Genomic DNA, 21,044 nt, shown 5'->3' with positions numbered 1-21,044 from the left:
GCACAGGCTCCGGACGCGCAGGCTCAGCAGCCATGGCTCACGGGCCCAGCCGCTCCGCAGCACGTGGGATCTTCCCGGACCGGGGCATGAACCCGTGTCCCCTGCATTGGCAGGTGGACTCGCAACCACTGCGCCACCAGGGAAGCCCCCTTTACTTCATTTGTAATTAAAAAAGGTTTAAAAATCTATTCTTCATTGTTTAACTGTCTGATTCTCCCTTCTTCCTTGAGTTGCAAATAACAAGGAGGTAAAATAAGAAGTATCATAGACAAGACAAAAGAACATGAGAAATGAGGGAAAAGAGACAAAAAAAGAGGAATTCTCTTAAGATGGTATTTTTTTTCTCTACACTTCAAGGTGCTACCCTATGAATTATGCCACATACAAAATAAAATAGATTTTGTGTATTCAGCCATTGTCTAAATCAAAGGTATCTCTGGCTTTCATTGCTGGCCAGTTACCAATGGCAGGGACCGTGTAAAACATAAAATGTGAATGGATGGGACCTAGAAAGAAACATGAATCAACGTGAGAAAATGAATAAGGACTAAAGTGAATTAAGAACATGGTGAGAGAAAATAAAATACTTGCATTCTTAGTATGGACCTACCAACCAGGAAGTCAAATCTCTGAGCTTAGTGCATCCATGGTGTCCTGGGTTCTTTCTCCTACCTCTTGATGTTTTATATGGATTACAGAGAGGTCATTTCTTTACTTGATAATTGAAGTGACAGAGAAAGGAAAAGAACTATTAGGGATATAATACTAATGAGTAATAGAAAATACCATGCTAACTGAAAGTGGGTAGGTGTTGAAAAGGGAGCTGAACAAATAAGTGTCCGTAGTAAAATATTCACATAAACAGTTTAAGCTTTAAAATTAACATTGTTTTCCTGGTGAAGCTAACATAACACAAGTAGGAAAAGCTGTCACATGGGCAAGCCTAGTTTTAAGTCAACAGTTAATTAAATTATTTACAATGAATTTAGTTGTTCCCTGCTGAAATAACATGTCAGTAGGGCATAGTGGTTGTCATGGGACTTGTGTCCAATGCAGTGTGGCCAAAGGTTCATGGCCCAGTAAGCAGGGCCAGGTAGTAATAAAGGCTTTTAATGACCATTCACACAGAAATAGCCTCATTCTTTTTATGGTGCCAAAACACGAACATTGTGATTTACTGATCTCCCTTTAACTCATCAATTTATAATTAGTTGTCTCATGTTTTAAAGTAGACTACTTTTCCTAGTAAAGCAACAATTGTGCAAGTTCTAAGAAGCTGCCTGAAGAAGTACCATACAAATGTACTTCTTTTTTTTTTTTTTTTTTTTTTTTTTTTTTGCTGTACGCGGGCCTCTCACTGTTGTGGCCTCTCCCGTTGCGGAGCACGGGCTCCGGACGCGCAGGCTCAGCGGCCATGGCTTATGGGCCCAGCCGCTCCGCGGCATGTGGGATCCTCCCATACCGGAGCACGAACCCGTATCCCCTGCATCGGCAGGCGGATTCTCAACCACTGCGGCACCAGGGAAGCCCACAAATGTACTTTAAAGTCATTTCTCCCCTTGCTTTGCACCGAGTTTACGGTTGAGACAAACCACTTAATACATATACCATAATGGTATTTGCCGTTACCATAGCAAACGAGTGAAGGAGATATTCTTTAAAACAATGGAACTCTAATATTTGAAGACTCTAGTGGCCCCTACTAAACTCGCATTTTAAAATGTTCATAATCTTCCGCCTTGATAAAATCTAACAACCATCGGTTTTAAAGCAAACTTTTTTTGTATACATCAAAGGGTAGCTTTCGATAAACAAAAAATTGAGAAATAGTGTAACTATTCTACGTATCAGATGAATTGCTATGAATTGTAGAGACACACTTCTCCAAGTGGAGCTCATGCAGCCCGTTTGGGCATTTGCTAGGAAACTAAGCGCTAAGTAATCGTACGTCCAGCTGCTTCCAACCGCTGTCCTCCCCGTGCGGTCGCGCGGGCCGTGCGCTCCGGAGCGGGTGCCCAGCGGGCTCTGGGGCCGGAGACTCAGCGGAGCGCGCGCGCTCGGTGCGGTTGCGCACGTTTCAGCGCTTCCCGCTCCTACCGTTGGGCTAGACTTTAAACCGCCATCTGGGTTTGGCTTCCTCCTCCGTCGGGCGCCCCCTGGTGCTCATCACCTGCACCATCTTGAGTGCCTGCGAGGAGCAAAGGTCCCGGGAGCCGAAGGATGCTTTCGAGAAAGCCGCACGTCCAAAGCCGTGGTGTCAATCACACGGGTACATGCAGGAACCTCTAGAGGAAGCTGAATGCTGTTTTACTAAGCACCAAGCAAACACAGGCGGACATTAAGTTTCATCCGAGTCAACTCGGCTCTCTCAAGTTTGTGGTAAAAGCCGCAAAGATACGTTAGACCCCGTCTCTTCTTGAATCCGCCCCCTCCCGCGCGCGCTGCGCGCTTTTTCCGGGCGGAGTTCACTGTGACCCTTGACTGCAGTGGGGCGGCCCGTCTCTTGAGAGACAGAATATCTGTCCTGGGCTGGAGCCGAGGATGCGGCCTTAAGTGCCATGGAAGGGATCCCTCACCTATCCAATCAATGTTATGCACAAAATCTGTTGCCCCAGGAAAGGGGTCCAGCTCCCCCGGCTCTCCGCCCACGCCCCGGTCGCGGCACCAACGCCGCTCCGCATTAAACAGGAACAGCAGCTCTTTTTCCATCCATGGAAACCCCAAGAGCTCGCTCTCGCCTCGGCACAGCATGGTGGGAGCCTCTCCCCTTGCCCTGACTCCCTCTCCTTTTCTTCTCCCTTCCTTCCGAACACAATTAATGCCTAAGTCATGATTTTCCTAGCTAGCGCCCACTGAAGGATGGGGCTTAGCGACTCACGGTGACGCTCCCATCCGCCTTCCAGAAGGGGAGGTTTCGGAGAGAACTACAGCTCCCGTCAGGCATCAGCCTAAGCCATCGCAGGGCATCACGGGAGTCGTAGGCGCCTTCCTCCTCTGTCTCATTCGCTCCTCAAGGCGCCAACTACAAGTCCCAGTGGGCCTCGGGGCGGGCACGCCTGCGCGAGAGCCCCGCGAGCGGGGTGGGGGGTGGGGCGCCCCGGGCAGCGGGGGGCGGGGCCCGAGCGGGCTGTGTGGAGGCTTCAGACTCCCGGCGCCATTTAGCGCCGAGTTTCGCCCGCGGACGTCGCGTTCCTCCCGCGGCGTCTCTGCACCCGTCTTCGTGACAGAAGGTGCCCAACCGGGTGACTGCCCTTCTTCTCCCGGCCCTCCTCGACTCGGAGGAGCAGCAGGCTCGGGCCCTCCCACGCCAGCCCTCCCTCCGTCAGCCCCCGGCCCCGGCTCAGAGAGGACGGGGTCCGCCCGGCCCGGGGCGGGCGGCGAGGCCCGGGGCCGGGGGCCGCTCCTCCGCGTCGCGCGTCGGCCCCTCGCGTCGGGCGATGGGCGGCCTGTGAGGCCGTCCAGCAGGGCGGGGAGGAGGAGCGGCCGCCCGCCTGGCCGCGAGCCCCGGCGCGGCCTCCCCTGCCTCCGCGCCGAGCCGCCGCCGCTTGGGGGTCCGCGCGCGCCGCCGCCCCAGGGCCCAGCCCACCCCGGGCCGCGGCGGCGGCGGGCAGCCGGGCCGCCTCCGTCTGGACTCGGTGCGGGCCGCCGCGCCGCCCCCATGACCGCGCGCCCCCGCCGCTCCAGCCCGCCCAGCAGCCGCTTGCCGCACGATGGCTGCGGGCCGTGAGGCGCCAGCCCCCGTGCCTCCGCCCCGCCGCCGCCCCCGACCAGCGCGCCTCGAGAGCCGCAGCGGCCGCCGCAACCGGGCCCGCGGCCCCGCCTCCCGCTCGGGCAGCCGAGTCAGTGCCGAGTGAGGGGCCGTCGGCCCGCAGCCTCGCCGCCCCGGGCCGGTCCCCTTCTTCCGCGAATTCGAGCCGCCCGCCTCGCTCCCGCTCCCACCATGTCTGGCGGCGCCGCCGACCAGCAGAGCAGCGCGCCGGGCTCCCTGTTCCTCTCGCCGCCGGCGCCTGCCCCCAAGAATGGCTCCAGTTCGGACTCCTCGGTGGGAGAGAAACTGGGCGCCGCGGCGGCCGACGCCGGAGCCGGCAGGACGGAGGAGTACCGGCGTCGCCGCCACACCATGGACAAGGACAGCCGGGGGGCGGTTGCGACCACCACCACGGAGCACCGCTTCTTCCGCCGCAGCGTCATCTGCGACTCCAACGCCACGGCGCTGGAGCTGCCCGGCCTCCCCCTCCCGCTGCCCCAGACGAGCGCGGCCGCGGTGGTCCCGCAGCGGAGCCCCCCGGAGCCCCAGCGCGAGGAGACCCTGACCCCCGCTGCCGCCCATGTGGCCCAGCAGCCGCCCGCCGCCGCCGCCGCCCCCGGGGAGCCGGTCGCCGCGGTCCCAGCCGCCGCCTCGGCCCCGGGCAGCGCCGGCAGAGACCGCCAGGTTGCCCAGCCCGGCCACGCGGGGAGCAAAGAGGAGCCTCCGTCGTCGAGAAGTGGCAGCGGCGGCGGCAGCGCCAAGGAACCCCAGGAGGAACGGAGCCAGCAGCAGGATGACATCGAAGAGCTGGAGACCAAGGCCGTGGGAATGTCCAATGATGGCCGCTTTCTCAAGTTTGACATCGAGATCGGCAGGGGCTCCTTTAAGACGGTCTACAAAGGTCTGGACACCGAAACCACCGTGGAGGTCGCCTGGTGTGAACTGCAGGTATGCCCCACCTACTTCTTTATTTCTCGGTGGTTTGGATCCCCGATTTGGCTCGGTTCGGCCGGTTTGCCGAGTTCGCCGTTTGCATGTCTTTCTCTGATTGTTTGCTTCGAAATGGGGGGAGCCCAGCTTTTGGAAGAGAAACCAGAATTTGGGGCATGCAGCTAGGTGTTTGGATAGGATAGGAGTTAGTATTGGTAGCCAAAGAGATTTGCTCCTAGGGAGGAGTGATGAAAGTCATCCTGATACAAACGCATTGCCTATTCGTCATTGTTTTACTCGTCTGGCAGGAAACGGAATTAGTGGGGAAGTTTTTGAGTTAGGAAAGTACAGTCTTCTTGCCTTGTGCTCCTCAGGGGGTCTGCAGTGATGAGCTGCTGGTGTGTTAGATGCGTGTTTCCGTTCCTGAGATCGGGCTGTCCTTTTAAATTAAGCACGACCTTGTTCCTGACTGACTTTCCTTTGGATATATCTTAGTTGGTGATCACACAGGCATCTAATAAACTATAAGAAAGGCTTCCTTCTCTGGATAAATAATTTGGGACTAGAAAGTTACAGTAAGTGGTTGATACTGTTTCACCTAATGATGCATAAACCTTATGATAGCTAGCAGTGATCTGACGTTGTTAATTAAATCTAGTATGTCTTCAGCCCATTCACTATACTGTGGGTAGCACAGGAGCTTATGTAAAATTGTATATGTGCTTTGAGAGTCGTAATGTCATGATGTTGTTTTAACTTTGTTGCAAAAAGTTTTTAAGCCAAACTTTCCCAGGAGTACAAAGGAGTCACAAAGCTTCCTTTTTCACCTCTCTGGGAGATTTTCATGGTGTAAATGAAATGATTTTCATGGTGTGTCATCCTGGTTGACAAGGATATTCTAGGTTTAAATAGCTGGGTTTGGGCTACTTGTTGCTTGACTTGTAGCAGCTTGATTGAATGTTGTCCTCACCGGGAAGTGAACATACATAGGTAATTGGAAGAAGCAGAGTTGAACTGAATGAAAAAGCCACTTACATTATACATGAAAGATGCCAGTATCCATATTCTTCTTGCCAAGAAAATGGACCAAGCTGAATTAGGATATGAAAGTACCTGAGTGATCTAGGAATTTATCTGTTATCCATGAACTAATATGTTAACACTTAACCCTTTGAATGTCACCTTCCAAATGACCAAGTCCATATCAAGTGTGAAGGGAAATTAACATGTGGAAGGAAGTAAACTTCAAAACTGACAGGTTTTTTTGGAATGTAATTCTTAAGTTTTATAGTTAGTGATATAGAACTTCTAAGGCACTGTGAAATAAAACCTACTCAATTTTATAGTGTTTTAGAGTTGGGAAGGTGGCAGACCTTTTTTTTAAAAAAATTGTGAAACTATAACTTTATTCTGGTTGGTCAGTCATACTCAAAAACTTAAGTCTGATTTCTTTTGGTTTACAGGCAGACACCTGTTTCTTTTTTGTACCTCGGGTGCTTATTGCTACTGATCCTGGATTTTATTTTTTTATAGTTTCATATTTGAATAGGTACTTTTTAACAGTTTTTTTCCTTAATTAGTTACCTTACTCTCTTAAGACTAGACCCAAGTAAATGTTGGGCACTTTATGGATGTAATGTGTGTGTTTTCCTTTTTGTCACTTGGAATTTTCTGATAGTTTATTATCCTGAAACTAATGATAAACAGTGGGGGAAAAAAACTTCAATTTGTCTAATGTCAGAATAAGAATTTTGTCTAAGCTTCTCAGTTTTTTCTAGAACTGAGGACTTTTTTTGATTTTTGTTCTCTACCTAGGCATGGTCATGGTTAGACAAAAGAATATTGGCTATCCTTACATATAATAATATCACCATATTATTTTTACGTTAGTTCAGGGTTTGGCTGGAGAACCAAATGAATCCTAGTTCATTGAGTGGTACCCTGGTTTGGAACCTTCCATATATGTCATTTGACCCTACTTCTACAGTTTTTCATTTTGGTTTTTAAAATGTGATTATCTTAGCCCCAGGATCCTTTAGAGCAGTAGTTGGACAGTATTTATGATTTTGGGGCCAGAACTTTTGCCTAATAACCTATTCAGTAGGTTAGTGTTTGGGTTTTTGTCTTTGGATCTAAACTGAAGGACAAGCCAAGGGATTACTAAATCACTGGGAAAAAAGGAAAGCTTTTTTCACTAAATGTATATTTATTAATATGCATATTTTTCTGTAGGAGGACTGGAGAAATATTGTGTTCAGTTGTTGAGTTAAAAATCTTGTGTATCAAAACTGGAAGAAATCTTAGGTTATTCTGCCCAGCTGCTTATTTGATAAATAAAGAACCTGAAGTCATAGAGCAGGTAAATGGCTTGCTTGGGTTGATAAAGAACGGAAATTAAACTGGTTAGGATCTAATAATTTGAGAAATGTTAAAGCATTTGTAGTGCAGTAGATGGTTAATTAGTAAATCTCAAATGAAGCTGTTCTGTTTTGGCATGGAAGTTACTGTCAGACTTTTGGAGAAATCCTATCCTGTAACCATGGCAAATTCCAGACTTCTGATTTGGGTGTTGATTTTATCACTTCAAATGGAGAAATAAATAGGCTTTTTGGGGTGGAGAATAGGTGAGTGTGGTATACAAGTCAAATTTGTTTCCATCAAGCTTATTTTTAGAGTCACAATATGCATAGTTACTTAGTAAAACAAATATTGACTCAATAAATAATAGGTAGGCAATACTTTGATATCACAGGATTTTAAGAGATAACTGAGATCTTTTAAGATGAAAATTTCTTTACCTGGTTTTATTAGGTAGGCTGTGCTTTAATTTTACTTACCTGTTGGCTTGGTCAGAAAACGTTATTGCTGGATTTTTTGCAGAATTTACGTTGCTTTTTTAGGGAGGTTTCTTCTTTGTTTTTTGTTTTAAAGAAACATAGCATAGTTTGCTTGAAGAAAACATGGAGATTCAAGAATGGTTGCTTTACTCTAAGCACTTTTCTCCCCATGCTACTTCTAAATACTGAGTTCAGTTGATATATTGATGAGATTGTTTCCAGACCTACTTGAAAGGAGAGGTCAAATCATAAATTTTGATGAAGCTCCAAAATACTTACTGTCTACTTTTCTCTGGCTTTTCGCAGGTTAAGGCTCATGTCTCATCATGAGTATATGATATTAATGTTTTATGAAAAGTTTGTCAGTGCTGCAGAAATTGGATGTGGTTCTGTGGTTAAGAAACCATAACATTTCTTTGCTATAGTTCTTAAAATAATTCATTGAACTGTATCTTCCCATATGAATATTGAGGATTTTTCTTACCTGTATTTTTAAAATTTGTGCCACATTTCTTGTTTTTTAGGAACCTGCAGTAACTTTTAATTTCAGGAACTACATTTCAGGGAATAGTCTTTGGAGTTTTTCTTGTTTGTTTTTAAATTCTCCCAGTCACTGATTTTTGGAGTATGGGCAGAATTCAGGTAGCTCAAGGGTAGCTGCTGTGCAAATTAAAGAATGATTGGTGACTTGTTCGAAGTAATCCTTTGTCCCTTCTAAACAGGACAGAATAGAATTAAGGACAGGATACTTTTGGGTAGGTAAGATTTAATTTAAAATATATGTAGATTTATTGCCTTAAGAAGTAACTCTGTGGTACAGGGAAAAGAATTACATTTACGTTGATTTTTTTTTTTTTTTTTTTTTTTTTTTTTTTTTGGTAAATGATATAGTTAGTTCTTAATTAGTCTTAAGGGCTTAAATGTTTTTCTTTTCTCTTACTTACCTTTAGTATCACAGTTGTTTCTAGTGTAAGAACTTGGAAAGAGATTTTTTTTTTTTTTTTTTAAGATTTGTTTTTGATGACCATCTTTAAAATATAGATTGATTGATTGATGGCTGCGTTGGGTTTTCATTGCTACACACGGGCTTTCTCTGGTTGCAGTGATCGGGGGCTGCTCTTTGTTTTGGTGCGGTGGCTTCTCTTGTTGCAGAGCACGGGCTCTAGGCACTTGGGCTTCAGTAGTTGTGGCTCACAGGCTCAGTAGTTGTGGCACACGGGCTTAGCTGCTCTGTGGCATGTGGGATCTTCCCAGACCAGGGCTTGAACCCGAGTCCCCTGCATTGGCAGGCAGATTCTTAACCACTGCGCCACCAGGGATGCCCAAGAGATTGTTTTTGTGTAAAACAAATTGGGAATCTTTTGTTGCCTGGTGACTCAGTTGACTCTTTGACATTTGGATGCTAGTGCAAGATCCTGGTCATTTGAAAGTCATCCTAGTTAATCCCTGTGGAAACGTTCAACTAAAAAAAATTTGTGCCACATTTCTTGTTTTTTAGGAACCTGCAGTAACTTTTAATTTCAGGAACTACATTTCAGGGAATAGTCTTTGGAGTTTTTCTTGTTTGTTTTTAAATTCTCCCAGTCACTGATTTTTGGAGTATGGGCAGAATTCAGGTAGCTCAAGGGTAGCTGCTGTGCAAATTAAAGAATGATTGGTGACTTGTTCGAAGTAATCCTTTGTCCCTTCTAAACAGGACAGAATAGAATTAAGGACAGGATACTTTTGGGTAGGTAAGATTTAATTTAAAATATATGTAGATTTATTGCCTTAAGAAGTAACTCTGTGGTACAGGGAAAAGAATTACATTTACGTTGATTTTTTTTTTTTTTTTTTTTTTTTTTTTGGTAAATGATATAGTTAGTTCTTAATTAGTCTTAAGGGCTTAAATGTTTTTCTTTTCTCTTACTTACCTTTAGTATCACAGTTGTTTCTAGTGTAAGAACTTGGAAAGAGATTTTTTTTTTTTTTTTAAGATTTGTTTTTGATGACCATCTTTAAAATATAGATTGATTGATTGATGGCTGCGTTGGGTTTTCATTGCTACACACGGGCTTTCTCTGGTTGCAGTGATCGGGGGCTGCTCTTTGTTTTGGTGCGGTGGCTTCTCTTGTTGCAGAGCACGGGCTCTAGGCACTTGGGCTTCAGTAGTTGTGGCTCACAGGCTCAGTAGTTGTGGCACACGGGCTTAGCTGCTCTGTGGCATGTGGGATCTTCCCAGACCAGGGCTTGAACCCGAGTCCCCTGCATTGGCAGGCAGATTCTTAACCACTGCGCCACCAGGGATGCCCAAGAGATTGTTTTTGTGTAAAACAAATTGGGAATCTTTTGTTGCCTGGTGACTCAGTTGACTCTTTGACATTTGGATGCTAGTGCAAGATCCTGGTCATTTGAAAGTCATCCTAGTTAATCCCTGTGGAAACGTTCAACTAAAAGGGGGTCTCATTTTCAGAAATCATCTTAAATCTGTTATTTGTGTTTTCTGGTAACTTCTAAATTTTTTAGATAAAGCTGTAAAAACAGCAAGAGTGGTTATGTTCAAATTAAAATTTCTGAAAATGTTCATATACTAGGGAAAAATTCATTTTAATTAGTTATCAGGTTTTGCTGTACCAGTTCTTTATATTTACTTACTGTTAGCATCTTGCATTTTGTTTGGTCCCGTGTTTAAAAAAAGTCAATCAAGTGTGCAGGAATAGATGAGACTTAGCATGACCTGAATTTGGAGAAGGCACTATTTTTCTGCAGTGTAACACAGTGATTAAGAACTTAAAATGCCTGACTTTCAATTCACATCCTGGCTCAGCTAATGATTGTGTAACCTTGGGTAAACTTGTGCTAGTTTGTTATCTGTAAAATGGAATGTAATAAGAGCACTTATTTTACAGAGTTGTTGTGATGATTAAATGAATTAGTATACATAAAAAGCATTTAGGACAGAGGCTGGCACATAAATGTTAACTGTGATGATGCAGCATCTTTTTTAGGCTATCTATTTTAGGGTACTGATGAAAATTTTGATTTGTTTACATTTATGCTTGAAAAATGTAGCAGAACTCTTACTTTGGCTACCATACTTATCGGAGAAATGTTGGAGCTGAACATGGTGTCATCAGTGTTTTCAAATTCCTTAGCTTTAGCTGTCCTCTGCCTAACTTTCTAATTTCATGACCTGTCACCTTCCCAAATGGCAGCCTTTCCGAATTACTAGTTTCCCGAATTTACTAGGATATTTCCTCTTGGGATCATTCTTATAGTTTTCTTCACATGGATTAAAAATCATTTACATTCTTTGTCTACTCCACTAGTCTTTGGGTTTTTTGAAGATATAAGTATCGATAGATGCTTAATATACTTTGATAAATATTAAGTTTTTTCTGTTATTAAGTTAGAAATAGTTGTAGATCTCGGAGTTGTTTCATCCATATTCCTTGCCTTTCATTGGTCCACAGCAGATTCTCTAATCTTGTATTTGGAGATTGACTCTGGTATAATACAACACTGTATAACGGAAACCAACTCAAAGGCAGAAAATTTTGTTACCCAATTACCTGACCCTGAGTAAGGAACTTAATCTGTAACACTGATTTATTAGTAACATGTCTTACTGACTTCACAGGATTGCTGAGAAGCAACTGAAATACTATGTGAAGGTACTTTGAAAAATGTAAATGATGATGCTTTTAAAAAAATCCATTTGGAAGGCTCTCAGTTATCACTTGTTAGAAATTAATTATTTTAAACTTCTTAGTTAAAGTTGGGTTTTAGGAGCTTTGTGTTCTGTCAGTTTAGGGATTTTATTAAATCTTAAGAAGAAGGGGAGTAGTTTTTCAGACTGAAGAGAAATTGCCAGAAGCTTTGCTTAAGAGTGTTTTTATTTGGAAGAGGATTATGCCTTTGACAGGTGGCAGGCTTAATTTTGTGTGTGGCTTTAAAAAGATAGGTTATTGATATGTTCCGCAGAAGAGGAGAAACTTTAGTATTTGCTTGGTTTTGTGGTTGACTTAATTGATTGTATAATGTCCACCTTAATTTGTATTAATTTAGATTTTTCAGGTGGGCGTTCATAAAGAATTTAGTTTTTGATGTTGTGACTTGAGCCTTGGCATTACAAGATTGACATATTAAATGTGCTGTGCTACATTAATGTGCTTAATGATTTTTAGAAAAGAATCATCAGATAAGCTGTTTGTCATCACAAGCAAATACAGTTTTCCCTGGAATTTAAGAAATCTTAAGAAATTTAAGACGTTAAGAATAATTTAAGAAAGTGTTTGGAAATCTACTTGGTATAATCGTCATATTCGGGTTAGTTAAGTAAAACTACTGTTTCTGTAGATGCCTTTTGTGCAGGCAGGGTTCAGCTTCTCAGTGACAGATGATCTGTGTTTTGATCATTATGTACATGGTGAATGGTCTTGTGTTAATCAAACTAATATATAAACCAAACAGTGAGAGGTGAAGCGAATTAATGAATCATATAATTATTGATGTACACATTTCCTCTATTAGTCGATAGAAGTAAACAGGTTGTTTGGGCTAATGATAGCATCATCTTCATGGCTAATAGTTTTGAGCTAAATAACATGATATGCAGTCGCCCTCCATATCTGCAGGTTCCACATCCACAGATTCAACCAACTGTAGATAGAAAATAGTCAGGAAAAAGAAATGCCAGAAGGTTCCAAAAAGCAAAAGTTGAGTTTGCTGCACTTGTAGCAACTGTGTGCATAGCACTTACGTGTTTACAACTATTTATATTAGCATTCACATTGTGTTAGGTATTATAAATAATCTAGAGATGATTTAAAGTATACAGGATGTGTATAAGTTATATGCAAATACAGCACTGTTTTATAGAAGGGACTTGAGCATCCGTGGATTTCGGTATCCATGGGGTGGGGGTTGGGGAGCATCCCTGGAACCAGTCCCTGGTGGACACTGAGGGATGACTGTATTCATCTCTGTGGATATCCTTTTTACTTGGACTGGTAGATCATTGTGGATTAAGGTAAGTTTGGGAAATACAACATATCATCTCTTTAACATGCTGCAGAGTTCCTAGACATTATCATATTTACATGCTCTTCCAACTGTCCTCACACCCTTCCCACACAAATGCTCAGCTGTAGGTGGTGGAGAGAGTTTTAAGCAGAGAAGTTAATTGGCAGATTTGCATAATAGTAATTGTGGAGAATGGATTTAAGGAGTACGAGGGATGTGTAGAGTTTAGTTTTATGTGTGGGTATGAGATTTTTAGGGCCTGAACTAGGACAGTAATAGAGGAGTGGAATCTTTAAATATTTAGTAGATAAAATATGCAGAGATTAGTGATTAAGTGGAGTTTGGAGGAAAAATGAAGCATGGGTAAGAGGGTGGGTGGGGATAGATGATGGTTCTGTCAACTGACGGAGGGAATAAAAAAGAATAGGAGTTTTGTTTTTTTTGAGAGGGGAAGGGGTATGAAGATGTATTCAGTTTGACATGTTGACTTTTGAGATACTTGTGAAACCTCCAGGAAGTTCAGCCAGGCTGTTGGATACATTCATGAAGCTCAAAGAATGGGTCTGAGGTAGAAATAGAGGCTGTTTATATTAGTCATAGCTGAAATAATGGAAGTAAATGGAATCATCTAAGGAGAGGATATGTATGAAGAGAGAAGTAGAGGAAGAGACAGGGGAGAATAATGGGCCTAGGGCAAAATAGGGATAATTGATGGGTGGGCAAAGGAAAAAGGAGCCCAGGGGTTAGGCTAAGTAGAACACTAGGAAATGGTAATATCAAGGGAATAAAATTCCAGGAAGGATTATAGCAGAGAAGTCCAATTTGCATAGTAGTAATTATGGATAGTGGATGTTAGAAAGCATAGAAAAAAAGTGTAGAGATTAGTTTAGGCAGTTGAAGTTGTTTATTGCATTTGGCTATTAAGTCATTAACCAACAACATTAAAGATTATCTACATGAGAGGGGAGATTATATAAGGGAGGAGCGCATAAGTAGATGTATTAGTGTCTGCTAAGATCCTAGATTTCTGGGCTGGTCACTGTCCAATAAAGTTCTCTATCTATAAAGTCTTAGGTGGCTATTTAAATTTAAATTAATTAAAATGAAATAAAAAATTTAAACTTAATCCTTCAATTGTAGTGGCCACATTTCAAGTGGTCAGAAGCCATGTGTGGCTACCATACTGGATGGCACATATAGAACATTTCCATCATGGCAGAAGGTTCTTTTGGAATGTGCTGTATCTAGATCATGTGTTAAGTTGTGCTTTCAAAAAGAAATAGCTTTACTGAGATATAATTCACACCACAAAGAACATACAGTGTGGTGCTTTTATAACTGAAGTGTTAAATATTTTTAAAAAATGTATCCTCTATTAATAATAAAATAGTACTTCCTTTTTTGGAAAAGATAAACAAAGGATGTTATCACAAACTCACATATACATGCAGAATTAACAAAAATTAACATTATGTCACATTTGCTCCAGATAGTTGGTGATCTTAACAGTTTCAGAAGGGTGGAAACTTTGCAGTGGGTTTAGAGAGTGGCTGAGGGAGGTTAAGAAGTAGAGGCAAAAATAGTAGGCCATTTCTTTAGACAAGTTTGAACAAATACGGGGCAAGAAAGATTGGGTAAGTAGAAGGCGTGATCAAGGATGACGTGGATAGATGATCAAGGAAAGGTCTAAAAAGTTGAAGCATTGAAATATAATATTTTGTCTGCTTTCTCTGCCTCAGTATCTATCGTAAGAGTCTATTCTAAGCCAGTTACTGTTTTAGTTTTGGTTATTCTTTATGAATGGTTAAATTCAATCTAAAGAGTTTTCATACTTCATATGCCATTTATCAACTAGTTTCCAGAATACTCAGTCGTTGGGAGTGATGTGCTGATTCTTAAAACAGTTTGTTTCTCTCCTGGCATTAATGCTACCTTTGCGTATTAGTCCAGTGATACATACTTTGTTAGTGGAGCATCTAAAATGACTGTCTTTGTGTGTTACTTGAGGAAACAGATCTCAAATGAAACTCCATTACGAGAAAGATTCTTAATTACTATACTGTTTCTAGGATGTGGTCAAAGTGGACTTTTTTACAACAAAAAGCCTAAATAACTGCATATACTTTCTTCAGCCCTTGTCTCTTTTTAAAAAAAAAATTTGTTTATTTTTGGCTGCGTTAGGTCTTTGTTGCTGTGCGCAGGCTTTCTCTAGTTGAGGTGAGCAGGGACTACTCTTCGTTGCGGTGCGTGGGCTTCTCATTGCAGTGGCTTCTCTTGTTGGGGAGCACGGTATCTAGGCGTGCGGGCTTCAGTAGTTGTGGCTCGCAGGCTTCAGTAGTCGTGGCTCACGGGCTCTAGAGCGCAGGCTCGGTAGTTGTGGCGCACAGGCTTAGTTGCTCCACGGCATGTGGGATCTTCCTGGACCAGGGCTTGAACCTATGTCCCCTGCAATGGCAGGCGGATTCTTAACCACTGCGCCACCAGGGAAGCCCTAGCCCTTGTCTTTTTGAAGAGTGTTCCTTGCTAATTAATCTGAAAAGTATTAATAATTACTAATACTTACCTACCTAATAGGACCTTTTTTTCTTGTGACAGGCACAGTGCTATGCCCATATCATATTTTTTGTTATTCTCCCAACAGCAGTGCAAGGCAGATATGTTCTTACTTTTATATTTGAGGAAGCTAACTCAGGTTTAATAACTTGTTTAAGATCACATGGCCTGTCTGAGTCCTTGTTTTTTCCACTGCAAAGTACTTCAGTTAAACCAGGAAGAAGTTTGAGTTCTAGTGGAATTTTAAGTCCTTTTGCTCTGTTTACCAATTATAATTTGTCGTTGAGCAACATGTACCTTTTATACTTTGAGTTCATGAAATAACTCTCCACTTCAGTGGCCTTTTAGCCAGTGTACATATATAGATGCTATAAGGAGGGAGGTGGCGTGTTTGTTTTATTAACTTCTTGGTGTGTCCAAGGTTTTTTAGATGTTATTTACATTGGTTATGATACAGAACGTTCTGTTTATTTATTTTTATTCGTTTTATTTATTTATTTATTTGGCCTCTCAACATGTGGGATCCTAGTTCCCTGACCAGGTATGGAACCTGCGCCCCCTGCAGTGGAAGCGTGAAGTCTTAACCACCGGACCACCAGGGAGGTCCCTAGAACGTTCTGTTTAGACTTAAATCTTTAAGGAGAAGGAATATTATTTCTAGTGTTTTATGTATATCAAATTTCTACCTAATAGAGACAAATTGAAAGGTTATAGTGTTAGTAGGATTTTGGTCAGTGGTTTTTATATGACTTTTGCGTATACAGATTGTTCATTTTCAAGTAATAATTAATTGGACTTACAAATTCCTAAAATTGTATCAATGCTACTTTTTACTCACCAGGAAAGCAGACTTAAGGATATTGGATCTACAATGAATAGATCAACATGTTAATTGCTATTATATAATTTCCATAGGACTTAGTTTTATTTACTTTGGAGATTGAGGTTATAGTTTGTAGCTTTAGTTCTTGATACTGAGAGTATGAATTGACTTTTTTCCCCTGATTTTTTTTTAATCTTACCTCTTCTTTTTCCTTCTCTTCATTGTTTACTTTGACATTTTATATATACTATTGAGAAGTATTTGGCTCTCTTGTTTCTATGAACTCCAAATAGAAATCTTGTATAAATTACATAATTATGTTTTGAAATCCTCTGGAACGTTTAATTTATTCAGCATTGTTATGGAAATAAGATGTTACCTCATCTCCAGTAAGATTTCCAGGTAAGTGAAGTTTTCTTCTCCAAGTAGCAAGACTTTGTATTAAGTTTGGTAATACTCTTAAGTGCATTAGTGGTATTTGCTTATATACCTACCCACCAGCACAGAATAATAAGCATATCATCCCATAGGCCTGGATTCCTGGATATTCTTTAGGCTAAAATGGTTCTTTGAAGTCAGACAATCCTATACCATTACACCAGGGGTAACCATACTTGGGGCACACAAAATGTCATCTCAAAATATGACAGATTTACAGAATATTACTGTTGTGGTTAGAGTGCTGGGCCTCTGAGGGTTTTCAGCTTCAGCTACACACTGTGCAAATCGCCCCTCCCTCTTTCATCCCCAGGCATAGGGTTAGATTTTCATTCTCCTTTATTTCAAGGTAAGTTGCGTCATTGTGTATGTATAACATGGGGGAAACTTTGCTGCCAGTGGACTTCATTCAGGGCCATTTAAGTCAATCGGAGGATTTCTAATAACAGTAAACTTAAAAGGGAACGCCTTGGAGTCTTAGTTGCTTACCAGAACACTTTTTGGCCTTTTTTTGCATACTTTCTACACACTTTATCTTATCTCAGGACTATTTAATATTATTCATAGGGATAGCTTTTATCAAGTCAGAATAGAGTCTGCTGTGTACCCTTTCTCTTGGTCCAGAGAATTTGCTTCAGTTACAAACTGAGAAGGTCCACTCAAGTGGTTCTTCCAGAAAAATGATGATGACTCCAAGGTACATTGCTCTTTTTTGCCTGGACAAAAAAAAAAACAAAACACCAGCAATTTTTAAATATTAGACTCTCAATTTAAATATTGGTTCTGCCTAACCAAGCACTCTACTACATAGAGGTGCTAGTTTAGATTTTACTTTTCGTGAACAAACTGTTTGTGTTGCATTTGTACCAGTAGTTTCTTATGGCTCTACAGATTTTTTTTTTCTTGGACCTAAGTGGAGAGGGGAGGGTTAGTGATATGTTGCTGGTGAGCATCTTATGGCTAAAGCATAGCTTTGATTTCTGTGCTGAGAATCTTGACTGTTTTCCATTCCTCTTATAAGGACAGAAGTGAAACTGCCATACTTCCGATAAATACCACCCTTACAGATCTTACTGAGTATTCACTTGGTTTGAATACCTTATTAGTTTAATATTTTAAACATCTATCATCCTTACCCTCTACAGTGACTAAAGATGACTTCTTTAACAGCCAGTACTTAACTAAATGTTACACAATATAATTTTTTCCCTCTTCACATGATGGACAGATATAGTAATACTTTTTAAAAATCTTTTTACTGTGAAATACTTTCAAACATAGCAGTTGTCCCACATCTGGCCAGAAGCTGCTTCCTGTGTCCTTTTAATTAACATGATCTTATCATTTTTTGATAATAATCTTACTTTTTGTACAAGATATTCCAGGTTCTTCTTCCTCTTTCTGCATCCCTGCAGTGGACCAGCCATTTCTCCAAGGAGCCTGGTTCCTTTCATGGTAGAACAGAATTCAGAAAATGAGATGTGGGGGTCAAGTGTGCACAAGGCTCCTGGGGCGTCACTCCTTCCAGCCTCTTCTAGTGAAGAGTTAGGAAATATTTATGTGTATGCATGTGTTTTTGCCTCTGTGTGTGTGTACATCTATATCTATTGAAAACCATGAGTTCACGTTGATGTCTCTAATGCTCATTCAACACAGAGTTCATTCTAGCTTTCCCCTTTTCCATATATGTACACTCCACTTCTCTGAGAGTGACAGACTTGCTTCTCATTATCCTAAATGTATATATGAATTGGCATAATCTAGAAATAATTTATGTGATTTTTACCCCTGATTCCTGACAGAGCTCCTAAATGCCTTGGAAGTTCCAGAGGGATGGGAGTATCTTTTGCTCTAATGAGGTGACTCTTGACTGGCTGGCCCTTAGATGGCTTCAGGGTAGGGACTGGTCACCATAAAGACCCTGCCATGATTAGAGGGTTGGAGCTTTCAGCATTATTCCCACTTCCACCTCTGTGGGAGGAGGGGAAGAGGAGCTGGAGATTGAGCTACTCACTGATGGCCAGTGATTTACTCAACCAAGCATATGTAGTAAAACCTCCATAAAAACCCCTAATCAACAGGGTTTAGAGAGCTTCTGGGTTCATGAACACTTCAAGGTGCTAGGAGGGGTACATCAGAGAGGGAGGGCATGGAAGCTCTGTGGCCCTCCTCCTCCTATACCTTGCCCTATGCATCTCTCCCATTTGACTGTTCCTGAGTTCTTTGAGCCACTCTGGCAAGTTGTCAAACCTGAGGAGGGGGTCATGGAAACCCCGGATTTATTGTTCATTGGTCAGAAGTATAGGTGGCAACCTGGGACTTGCAAGCATCTGAAGTGGAGACACTGTTGTAGGACTGAGCCCTTAATCTGCGGAGTCCATGCTTACTCCAGGTGGTTAGTGTCAGAAATGAATGGAATCCGTAGGACACCCAGTTGGGGACCAGAGAGCTGAAAAATTTGTTGGTGGCATGAAAAACAGCATGCCATTGGTGTCAGGGTGTTGGGAGTACAAACAGTTCAGAGTAGCCATTCTCTTAGCTCCTCTGGGCTGGTGTCCCTCAGGCACCCTTCTCACTGCAGTGGGGCTACCATCCCTTCTCCCTCTAACATCTTCTCTGGCAGCAGTAATCTTTTTTTTTTTTTTTTTTTTTTTGAATTTTATTTTATTTATTTTTTATACAGCAAGTTCTTATTAGTCATCTGTTTTATACAGATTAGTGTATATATGTCACTCCCAATCTCCCAATTCATCCCACCCCCACCACTTTCCCTCCTTGGTGTCCATACATTTGTTCTCTACATCTTGGCAGCAGTACTCTTTTAAAATTAATTTACTTTCTGTCCTTTTACATTCTCTCTGCTGCTGCTTTTGGGGATATGATGCAGCTTTTTTTTTTTTTTTTAAAGCCTTACAGGAAAACAGGTGACATGAACTGCCATGAATTTGCTATAAATACAGATAACTTCTATGAATCTTAGTATCAAAATTATTCATAATAGTGTTTTCTAAGTTTTTCTGATGAAAATTTAGCATCCAGATTAAGACACACTGTGTATAAAAAGGACACATTGGATTTTGAAGACTATTTTTTTTTAAGTTAAAATATTCCAATTAAAAAATTGATTACATGTTAAAATGATAATGTTTGGATGTATTGGGTAAATAAATATATTATTAAGTTCATCTGTTTCTTTTTACTTTTTTTAATGTGGCTGCCTGAAAATTTAAAATTGCATGTGTGGTTCACATTATGTTTCTGTTGGCTACCACTGACCTAGACTATTCTGTTAAAATAAAATGTAAGAGAGCTGATGCTGCAGTAAATTAAGTTTACTACTTCCTTTTAAAAAATATCTTAACACCTTCCTTTTTGTGGTTTCTTTCATTAGCACCCTTTGCAAACCATAATTCTTTTGCTGTTGCTGAACATAGAAATTTGGTGTTTTGTTCTTTTTTTTTTTTTTTTTTAATATTTATTTATTTATTTAGGCTGCCCTGGGTCTTAGTTGCGGCATGCATGCGGGATCTAGTTCCGTGACCAGGGATAGGACCCGGGCCCCCTGAATTGGGAGCATGGAGTCTTACCCACTGGACCACCAGGGAAGTACTGAAATTTGGGTTTTCAAAGTCTTTTCTTTTTGGTTTGTGGTGCTTTTAATACCTGATTATTATGAAAATTGGCATCCAGTTCTTTAAAATTTTATCTTTTGTTGTTTTCCAGCATGTCTGTATCAGAAATATTTCTTATGGTCTTATTCTTTGGGTACTTTAGTTGTTGCCAAGAGAATGTTAGAAGTCAGTTTTTTGGCAAATATCTTGAAATACTGGTAAAGACTTTTGTCTATTTCAAATAAACTGCTAATGCATGTTTGGATATATATGGAACGTGTAAACTTGCTGCTTTATTTATATTCTTTGATCGTTATTGGCCACTGTGGCTCCTTAACCTGGTTGACCAATTTAGTGCCCGTATTCCTGTTCTCATGATGTCGAGAAATAGTTTTCATTGATTTTTGGTGTCTTTTGCTCCTAAACAGAGACATTATTTATAGTTCAACAACTTATTTGCGTTATTTTTCCAAAATAGTTAATTTTTTGACTAGCTGTTCCTTTACAATAAATAAGGATGAAAAGATTACTGAAAATGTAGCTAACTGCTTTAATAAAGTCGTAAAATATTTGAGATGCCAAGACAATGCTTTTCAAACTCTATATGGTAACTTAATGGCCCCAGAAACCTATTTTCCTTTTGTATAAGGACCTTTTGATAGTCATTTTTTAGAGCTACATGTTAATTTGATTTTGACTCAGTTATCTGAATTATAAGCTTCATTTATTTCTACCATAGTTTTTATAATCACACACACAAAAATATTTATAAGAAAATTTTATAAAAGTAACACATTCTCATTATAAAAATTAGTAAATTAGAGGGAAAAAGGAAACAAAAATTACCTGGAATGTATCTCTTCATCCAGAGATAAGCATTGTTGACATAATTTCTGTGTGTTTTTCTTTTTATAGTTGTGATCATACTATATGGTGGTACAGTTTGCCTGTTTTACTGCATAGCAAAAACATTTTCCCATTTAAAAATTTGAGGTTTTTACAGACTCCAGCAACACATTAAAAGGATCATACACCATGAACAAGTGGGATTTATCCTGGGGATGCAAGGATTCTTCAATATACGCAAATCAATCAATGTG

General features: G+C 41.3%; 1 protein-coding gene across 27 annotated transcripts in view; it reads left to right on the top strand.

The window, feature by feature from the left end:
- The first annotated feature begins 3,847 nt into the window (after positions 1-3,847).
- The window catches only part of WNK1 (WNK lysine deficient protein kinase 1), a 142,531-nt gene continuing 125,334 nt past the window's right edge, over positions 3,848-21,044 (top strand). For 11 of the 27 annotated variants that reach the window (XM_028490899.2, XM_028490887.2, XM_028490897.2 and 8 more), the window contains exon 1: positions 3,849-4,696. In XM_028490899.2, coding sequence (XP_028346700.1) covers positions 3,941-4,696 — 756 coding nt within the window. In that variant the 5' untranslated portion in view covers positions 3,849-3,940. Of the gene's footprint in view, positions 4,697-21,044 lie in introns of all 27 variants that reach the window. The other 16 variants (XM_055085414.1, XM_028490880.2, XM_028490879.2 and 13 more) reach the window with 6 other exon arrangements.

The sequence above is a fragment of the Physeter macrocephalus genome, chromosome 6 (genome assembly GCF_002837175.3).
Source record: "Physeter macrocephalus isolate SW-GA chromosome 6, ASM283717v5, whole genome shotgun sequence".
Lineage (NCBI taxonomy): Eukaryota > Metazoa > Chordata > Mammalia > Artiodactyla > Physeteridae > Physeter > Physeter macrocephalus.
This window is presented reverse-complemented; position numbering and strand designations above follow the sequence as displayed.